Source organism: Electrophorus electricus, chromosome 9, assembly GCF_013358815.1.
Source record: "Electrophorus electricus isolate fEleEle1 chromosome 9, fEleEle1.pri, whole genome shotgun sequence".
NCBI classification, from domain to species: Eukaryota; Metazoa; Chordata; class Actinopteri; order Gymnotiformes; family Gymnotidae; genus Electrophorus; species Electrophorus electricus.
In genome coordinates, this window is record NC_049543.1 from 13,294,530 (window position 1) to 13,304,529 (window position 10,000).

General features: G+C 47.4%; 1 protein-coding gene across 2 annotated transcripts in view; it reads left to right on the forward strand.

Annotated features, from left to right (window-relative positions):
* The first annotated feature begins 3,178 nt into the window (after positions 1 to 3,178).
* mtus1b (microtubule associated tumor suppressor 1b) overlaps positions 3,179 to 10,000 on the forward strand; it is a 29,109-nt gene continuing 22,287 nt past the window's right edge. The window contains exons 1-2 of one of the 2 annotated variants that reach the window (XM_035529540.1): positions 3,179 to 3,412; positions 9,080 to 10,000. The exon at positions 9,080 to 10,000 is cut by the window's right edge and continues 536 nt beyond it. In XM_035529540.1, the coding sequence (XP_035385433.1) occupies positions 9,301 to 10,000 (700 nt within the window). In that variant the 5' untranslated portion in view covers positions 3,179 to 3,412; positions 9,080 to 9,300. The remainder of the gene's footprint in view (positions 3,413 to 9,079) is intronic. The other variant, XM_027018849.2, reaches the window with a different exon arrangement.

Here is a 10,000-nt window from a genome sequence, read left to right on the forward strand (position 1 = left end):
TCTTTTGATATCTTCCTCTCTTTGTCTCTTTTTTGTTGTTGAAGTGGCAGTCTCATGTTCTAGAAATATATAGTTTCCAAGTGTGTTCTGGCAGGATACCTAAGCCGCTCAGGTCCTTGGTCCCTGGACTAATTGTTCAAGGACACAGAGGGCAGAGTCTCTCTGTGTGTGTGTTTGTGTGTGTGTTAGGCTCACTTTAGGCTTTGTTAATCAGTGTATAAACTCACATCAGTGCTACTGGAATGATCTAGTATCAGTGTCCTTCATCTTATACGCCACAGTGTGGGTTAAGAGGAGCCTCAGCAATGTGTAAACTCTGTGTTACTGGAGGTGCTGATCTGAGACCAGCGACCATGCCACAGTGTGGATGAATAGTTCATCTGCTCCCAGTATTTCTACTCTGAGACCCTTTACACAAATAAATCTTTTTCATGTCAGGCAGACAGAAACAGCCAGAGAGGGAGACAGATACACACACACACACACACACACCCAGTCACACACACACACACACACACACACACACACTCTTTAATGCCCAGTGTTAACTTTAGTTGTGGTTGATGACTGACTACACAGAACTCAGCATTGTACTTGTGTCCCTTATAAGGACAATTTAAACTTTTCCCCTCAAGTAAATTGCTGCTGTGACTGCCACATCATATCTCTGTCAGTGTGTGTGTGTGTGTGTGTGTGTGTGTGTGTGTGTGTGTGTGTGTGTGTGTGTGTGTGTGTGTGTGTGCGTGTGTGTGTGTGTGTGTCAGTGCGTAGCTGCTCTGCATGACATTGAGATAAGTTTTGTATGATGCGCTGGAATGGTTTTATATCACAGGAAAACAGCAGCTACATGTTCTGTTGCTATGACAACATAACTAAACCCCCAGACCACACAACAGAGGTAGACCACCACTCTCTCTCTCTCTCTCTCTCTCTCTCTCTCTCTCTCTCTCTCTCTCTCTCTCTCTCTCTGTTGTTTGGCATGTTTTATTTTTTGCCGGGCACAAATATATATTTCAAACAGTTGCTGTTTTTATTTCCAGTGTCATTTTCAGTTTATTTTTATTTCATGGACCATTGTTAGGAATGGAATATTACGGAAACCTCTCTTCGGACAGAAGAGCATTGTTCATATTTGATTAGTTTTACGTGACATGAAGAATCAAATTGCTTTGCAGTCCTCCAATGAACCAGTTTATGGAGCAGGCCATGATTAAAATAGAATTTTCACAGAATCTCTGAAACATCCAAGCCACTAGGTGTCAGTATAAAGGCTGCTTCGTAATGTGAAGAAGAATCATTGGAAAAAGTGACTTATTGTTTCCTATATGTACCGTCCGAAAACTTTGTTAGTAATTTTTACGTACTATGCGCTCCTATTTCAGTGAGGGTAATTTTTGCTTAATAAGTCACTAGTAGAAAAAAGGAAGGTTATTTTAATCCCGTTCCATGTCAGTACATATTCCACCATATACTGTGGAAGACATGTTTTCTCAAGCATGAAAGCGTAAAAAAACCCACGAACTTGCCAAAGGCCTTTTCACAGGAAAGATGTTTCTCAGAGTAACGATGCTTCTGGTAGCTTTAGGCAAACTTTACCGGACATATGTAGCCTGTTAATGTTTAAACCCAAATGATTGTTACTGTAAGCAGTTGAAGCCTATTAAATATTAACATTTTGCGTAGAACATGCGTGGACTAAGCACAAGCAAGGAGTTTAGCCTAAATTAAAATCTTCACCTTAATAATAGCTCTAAATAGATGAAAAAATTATATTTTGTGTAGCAATAATGTTTGTGATCAGCGAAAGTGACGTATTGTGGATTAATGTATGTGAGTGTCATACATTAAAGTGAATAGCCACTCCCATCTCTGTGTATATGTGAGTGTGTGTGTGTGTGTGTGTGTGTGTGTGTGTGTGTGTGTGTGTGTGTGTGTGTGTGTGTCTTGGTAAGGAGGGAAAACACATTCCAGGGGTGCCACAGAAGAGTCACTGGCTTCTTATACCATGAACACAGTACACTACATTCTCTCTCTCTCTCTCTCTCTCTCTCTCTCAGACACACACACTCCTTATACCATGCAGACAGTACACTGCATTCCCCCCCACCTCTCTCTCTCTCTTACTCTCTCTCTCTCTCTCTCTCTCTCTCTCAGACACACACACTCCTTATACCATGCAGACAGTACACTGCATTCCCCCACCTCTCTCTCTCTCTCTCTCTCTCAGTCACACACACACACTCCTTATACCATGCAGACAGTACACTGCATTCCCCCACCTCTCTCTCTCTCTCTCTCTCTCTCAGTCACACACACACACTCCTTATACCATGCAGACAGTACACTGCATTCTCTCTCTCTCTCTCGCTCTCTCTCTCTCTCTCTCTGACACACACATACTCCCTATACCATGCAGACAGTACACTGCATTCTCTCTCTCTCTCTCTCTCTCTCTCTCTCTCTCTCTCTCTCTCTCTCTCTCTCTGTCACACACACACTCCTTATACCATGCAGACAGTACACTGCATTCCCCCACCTCTCTCTCTCTCTCTCTCTCTCTCTCTCTCTCAGACACACACACTCCTTATACCATGCAGACAGTACACTGCATTCCCCCCCACCTCTCTCTCTCTCTCTCTCTCTCAGACACACACACTCCTTATACCATGCAGACAGTACACTGCATTCCCCCCACCTCTCTCTCTCTCTCTGTCTCTCTCTCTCTCTCAGACACACACACTCCTTATACCATGCAGACAGTACACTGCATTCCCCCCCCTCTCTCTCTCTCTCTCTCTCTCTCTCTCTCTCTCTCTCACTCTCTCAGACACACACACACTCCTTATACCATGCAGACAGTACACTGCATTCCCTCTCTCTCTGTCTCTCTCTCTCTCTCTCTCTCTCTCTCTCTCTCTCTCTCTCTCTCTCTCTCTCTCTCTCTCTCTCTCACACACACACACACACACACACACACACATATTGGTCGGTGATTCTGCGGCACAGTTTGGCTACAGCTGAGGTCGGGGGGGTACACTCACTCACTTTTTCTCTCACACTCACTTTCTCGGTCTCACTTTTGCTCTGTATCTCTCTCATAGACACATATTTCTCTCTCTCTCATTCACACATACATTTCTCTCTCTCTCTCTCTCTCTCTCTCTCTCTCTCTCTCTCTCTCTCTCTCTCTCTCTCTCTCTCTCTCTCTCTCTCTCATGCTGTCTAGATTGGACCGCCTCCTCAGAGCTGCAGCAGAAAGCTGACAGGATTTCTGTAGACAAACATGTCTCTCTTACGGGACCTGTCCTGCGCGTATGTGTGTGTGTACATGACAGGATAGGACCAGGTTATTATCTTTCTGCTATCCAAGCACGTTCTGTTTCTCCGTGTTCCTTATCCGTTTTTCCCTCAGGTGAGTTAAGAGTTGCTTGCTTCGTGTGGGTTGTACTGAGCGAGTGTCGTGAAGTTGGGAGTGTAACGTAATGTCCGCGCGTTCAACACTAGCGTCTGTTCATGGATTTGTCGCCAGGATTCACCCGTTATTACATTAATTAGTCTTTATACACACCTATATACTTTACACGAGTTTTCCTGTATAGGTTTGGACACTGAGTACGAATCACGTTGTATTATTATTGAAGTAGACGCTGTTTTTTTTCTGCGTGTTATATGTAATGCAGTGCGTGGGATGTGTGGGGGTTTGCTGTATGACTTGAGCTTGGGTCCGACCGTGGTTGGTGTGTTCTGCCCGTATGAGCGTGCGTGTTACGTAACGAGGAGCGATCGCTGTAGGGGCTGTGTGGATAGGGCACGAGCCCTGGCGCGCGGCCAGGCCTCTGTGACCACGGCAACCTGGCTGCGCTGACACGGGCTCCTCACGTCACGCTAGCGCAGTGTGTGTGTGTGTGTGTGTGTGTGTGTGTGTGTGTGTGTGTGTGTGTGTGTGTGTGTGTGTGTGTGTGTGTGTGTGTGTGTGTGTGTGTGTGCCCCCAGCGTTTATATCATTCCACAGGGACTGTGAAATGTCCTGGCTCACACAGACACACTTGGAACATACTCTATAAACACTAAAGGAGGAACACGTGTCGATCAACTACAGAATCCCGCCGTTTACGCGAGGAATCACTCGAATAATCATTTTGAGATGTTTAAAAATGTCCCGTAAACAACTCTAGGTAGCGTTTCATTATAAAATAATCATCGCAAATAATCATTTTTAGATGTTCTGTAACAAGTCTAGGTGGCGTTTCATTATAAAAACTATTTATGTTAAAATGGTTGTTGAAGGTTGTGCCGATGTGCTGATTCAAATCAAGTTATTCTGCACGAGTCGCCGACCAATAAAGCAGGTGTGTGTGCGTGTGTGTTTTAAACGTCGAGCCATGTTTTCAGTGACGCAACCAAAACAGAAGTGTCGTTTCATGCGTCCACTGTCTGATGCGCAGCGCCGGTAACCTTGTAGTGTGCGTGGGGACGGAGAATTACGCATCCGGTGTCCCGTTCAGCCGCGTCCTGATCTGCCGTATCGCAGCATCACTGATGGACGAACTATGACTAAGCAGATTGTCCATCTCTATGGCAATCACCTGGTTCCGGTGTGACTGTGGGGTCTGGTGGTCAGAGAACAGGACTGTTGTATTATCACCATTAGAATGTATTTAATGGACAAAACGTTTATGATAACACCGGCTGGTCTTGACGGTGCTCGCGTAGCCTCAGTATCGTGGCAACAGCAAATAACATTGCCACGCGAGGGCGTTTGCCTCGCGACGGCCCTGTGTTCACGGTAGATGACATGTCTGACGTGGTGATATTATCGTTGTTTCTTGTGATTGGAGGTGTTGCAGTTACACTGCAGCTACATGCAAGTAACACATGGCTGGGAGAGTATAACAGCGAGCGTGTTGGGCGTTTTAACTGTAACTATAGTTCCGTAAGGAGCAGTCCGCGCGTGTGTGTGTGTTTCACAGACCAGGCCCTCTGGGTAAAGCATGCTTGTGCGATTAGCTTCTTAGCAGTAACAGGCTCAAGGTTAAATCTGCCCTTATTAAGCAGAGCTAACCAGAGCTAACCAGAGTGTTTAGTGGGAGATAATCCGAGATTAGCACGAGTCCCGTTAAACTGTTCTAAAGATTATAGATCTCATCTTCAACTGACACTTCAGTTCATGTTTAAAACAATATTAAACGTTACGTGAGGTTTAAGCAGTTTTACACACCAGTGAGCCAGACGGCGCAAACTGCTTTAGCACGAAGCTGATTGGTTGGTTGGTGTTACCCCAGGCCACGCCCCTTCTCCCACTCTGGGAATGGGCAAAAGTTTCGTGGGAGACATGACGCTGAGCAGTTTGAAGAACAGTCGCGCTGATGCGGTAATGGCATGGCTGTGGGTGTGGTGCCGGTGTGATCATACCGGACGTGGCCGGCTGATGGAGGTTCTAGGATCCGGACGCACTGAGCCAACTGTGTCAGTGCTGGGTTCAAGAGCTCCGCCCCCCACTGGTACTGGTGCTCTGGCCGTGAGCTGACCACTGATGGTCTAGAAGATGTCCGTGGCAACAGAGGGACCCAGAGTGTCCCCAGAGACAGTTCGTGTAATCACATTTATAAACCGTCTCTCCAGATCTGTTTCCCGAAGGGCGGGAAGCCTGCCAGTGAACATGAGTGTGTAAAAGGACTGTGTCCTTTCAGGATTTGCCAACAGGCCCATGAGGTTTCTGGAACATTCCAATCTAAGGTGTGTGTGTGTGTGTGGGACGGGGGGTGTAGTGCTGGCGTATCATATCTAACCTTTTTCGTTAACTTTTTAACACGGTTAATGTTCTGTGTTCTCGCGCAGCCTGACATGGTATTCTCCCATACTTGCCATGGACTCCTGTGCCACTGCCTTCCCAAGCAGCTGACTGGAACGTCAGACGAGTAGCAAGGGAGAGTGACTTGGCAAGGCTGCACCGTGAAACGTGAACGCTGCTTGTTCCAGGCGAGGTCAAATCCGCAGGGAGACCGCTTCCCTTCTGCATCACTGACCACACTTCAGCCCAGAGCAGACGTTGCTGTTCCAGAATGTTCTTTCACCCCACGCACTCTCTCTCTCTCTCTCTCTCTCTCTCTCTCTCTCTCTCTCTCTCTCACCTACTGCAGATAATAAACCTCTGCTCACCACCCTGGATTGATGGCAATAATAATAAGTTTAATTTATATAGCAGCTTTCTCCAACTCAAGGTTGCTTTGCAATAACAATACAGATGGAGAGAGAACACCAACAAAAAACACATTAATTAACACATTTAACTATTAACAGAAAAAAAGGCGATGAAAAATGCTGAGAAAAAAGGTGTGTTTGAAGTCAGGATTTGAAAGAGGAAAGAGCAGAGATGGAGAGATCGAGGTAGAATGTTCCAGAGCTTTGGAGCCGTGACACTAAAGATCTGCCTCCCACAGATTCCACAGGGACGGGCCTGCATCAGAAGACTAGAGCCAGTGTAGCTGATGTAGAATGATGACGATGATGATGATGATGATGATGATGAAGGTCTGGTGCAGAAGGGTGTGCTCTGCCTCCAGAACTAGATTAGGTCCGTTCCAGGACGAGTTGCCAGATTCCCTGGTTGACAGGACTGAGCTTGAACTGGGCCGCACTGATCTGAGTGAAGGGTGGTTCTGTTCCTACGAAGAGGTACCATCCTGACTGGACCTTTGCCTGGGTGATGCCCAAATGATGGTCCAGGGTTAAATCTTGTTGGCTGTTTGGTCACTAGAGGTCTGTAGAGGTGTTCAGCATGCTGTCACATGTTCATGGTGTCACATGTTCAGCATGGTGTCACGTGTTCATGCTGTCACATGTTCATGGTGTCACATGTTCAGCATGGTGTCACGTGTTCATGGTGTTACGTGTTCAGCATGGTGTCACACGTTCAGCATGGTGTCACGTGTTCATGGTGTCACGTGTTCAGCATGGTGTCATGTGTTCATGGTGTCACACGTTCAACATGCCATTGTTTACTCTCACTGGCATCCTAGAAGTGTCCTGGACCAGCCCTCGACCCCTGACGGTGACCTTTATGTGACGAGGTGCCTTGCTTCTCCTCGGGCGTGTGCCATGAGCGTGAGCTGTTTGCCATCACCTCGTAGGTGTTCATGGGATACGGGAACAGTAGAAGCTGTGAACGTCTGCTTTGTCTGGGAGCACAAGGGCTCCATTGTGGCCATGCAACAGTGTAACAGGCCCCTGTGAGAGAGGGAGAGAGAGAGAAAAACGGTGTCCTGAATATTAAAATTAAAACCCTCAACACTTTTAATAGTTCCTCTCCGACCCACATTAGCGCGCGCTGTTTGATCGACAGGTGTGGCATATAACCTGACTGTTTGCTGGGATTGTGGATGCTAGCGGGCATCTCGTGATTACGGAGGTGACTGGTGACGTGTGTGTGTGTGTTTCAGTTTTAAAGCATGAAAGTATATATGCACAATATATAAAATTGCTAACGTGCGGTAATTATTCAGGATTATTCAATCCCTGTGTTCCGGAAGCTTCTACAGATGAAAGACGTCTTAACAAGGCCCCAGATGACTTGCAGTCGGTTTACAAACCTTACAAACATTGATCTTTTCTGAATTAAAAATTCATGTTCCCTTGGGCAGACTGTTCATCTGAAGGAAAGGTGGAAATAGCTTTGAAAATAGCCAATAGGACGACAGAGATAATGTCATAGACATGCATAAGACAGGATAACACTATAAAAGCAACACCAGGCAGCGCCCAGAGAAAACCGTCCCTCAACACTCGGCGTCAGGGTAGGTAGGGGCTGCGTGAGGGAAGCTATCGAAAGGCCAGCTGACAAGCAGTTTGGGGGACGGTGACCTTTTCAGCAGGACAGCGATCCTGACCAAAAGAATGCAGGACTGGAACACAAGAACAGCAGAACGGTGAAGGACCTACAGCGGCCAAGTCCAGGCGCTGGTCTCTGTCCAGTCAAGAATCTATGGTGCTGTCTGCAAACTGCTTGAGCGACCTGAAGTGACCTGGAGTAATGTGAACCGACCTGGAGTGACCTGGAGTGACTCTGCTGTGAAGAAAAATCTCCAAAATGTGAAGCTGCTACAAGCCGACAGACATAAAGCTATTATTGAGCAAAAGGCACTTCTACCAACAACTAGGTTGGGTGTCGATGCAAACAGCGTTTTGCAGTCTTTAATCTGTTTGAACGAATTTTGCTGACAACGAATTCTGACTTTGAAACTGGACTTTAAGGGCACATTTTACCAATTACTTTTGAGGCGGTTAAATACTTTTGAAATGTGCTGTGTTGGGTTTCAGAGGGTTTCAAAGTCTAAGGTTTAGCTCAAAATTAAATTATACACTTATTACATCTAAGTAGCTGTATGACCTGTTCAACTCCTTGAGAAGGCAAAGTGTGGATAATAAGTGTGTTTGTGTGCGTGTGGGGAGCAGAAGGTGTTTTTAAACAAGTTACAGAAAAGGACAGTTTTTATTAAAAGGGTTTCCCGCTTCATGTGTACAGAGGTACGTCGGGAAAGTGTTTACACAAGGAAAAGGATGGAATGGCTCCATTTAAATATTCCAGGGGTAGAAAATCTGATTCACTTGGAATCATGAATGTTTTATCTCTCTGCTTTGGTACAGTCATCTGAGTGTAACTCTGGCTTCTGACCAGCAGAGGGCAGTGGTGCGCGTGTGCATGCACACAGACACACACACACTCTCTCTCTCTCTCTCTCTCTCTCTCTCTCTCTCTCTCTCTCTCTCACTCTCTCTCCTTACACACAGGACAAACAGTCCATACAGGTGTGTTAGAGCAGGCCAGTAGGTAGAGTAGAGACCAGTAAGGTGCAGCACCTGAGATCTTCATCACCTTCACCTCACATCTGTCCTGAGTGATTTACTTTTTGAAAGTCAAATAATAATACTTCCCCATATTTCTGCTGCTCTCCGCATGCTTACACGTGTCCCGCTGTCCGGTGTTCCTGTGACCGAGTTAATCTCTGATCAGTGTTTAACATGGTCGAATTTGGAGCGTCTGTCCGGCATTAATGTTGTTCTCACTCTCTTTTCTCCTTAGCAGGTGTGTTTGGAGTGTCGTCATGTTAAACACGGGCTTCAGAGCCTTCCCATCGCTGACCATTGGCAACGCCGTGGAACGTTCCGGCGTCTTCCAGAAATTACAGCTATCCGAAGTCTTGCTGTGGTGGTGCACAAAACTCTGACTGGATTCACTCCGAACGCTCTGTGTGTGTGTGTGTGTGTGTGTGTGTGTGTATATATATATAAGCGAGCACAGACATGAACGAGCTCCGGCCGTCTTCTCTAACCATGCGGACCTCAGACGCGCACGACGGCATGTGTTTACTGCTGGACAGCGTCGCTCTGAATGCCGGTGAGCCTTCATCCTTGCCTTCACCATCCTCCTCCTTGCCTTCATCCGGCAAGGGCGGGACGTCCCCCGACTCCGCATGCAGCACAGGCAGAATGGACAGCCTGGTGGACGAGGACGCACCAGAGGGGATGATGGGAAGGAAGGTGGCTGCCAGGGAGGACGACTCTGGGATCCAGAGTCCAGACTGCACGCCTGATGGGGACGGCGGCAACAACATCGAAGACAATTCTGTGTCCATCTACCTGGACGCCTACGGAGACAGCTGGCAGGATGACCGCAACGACCATGATGTCACGCTGGCTGCGACCCAGCAACGGGGGTACGACCGTCACCGTGGCGGCGACCAAGTCGGTGATAGTGGCGGGGAGCGGAGTTCAGACGGTTGTTCGCTGACGGAGCCACCGTCGGGCTCCTCTGAGGATGAGGAGGATGATGACGAGGAAGACTCGTTCCTGTCCTTAAGTTCCGTCGCTGTGGTGACGAGAGGCCATGGCGAGTCCGGTAAGGGCCAGGAAACAGTGGTGTCTCACACCGAGGGGACCATATCTGGACCCTCTGCGGCCGTAATGTCCAGTGAGATGCTGCCCCGTCCAGGTCCCGAGGGAC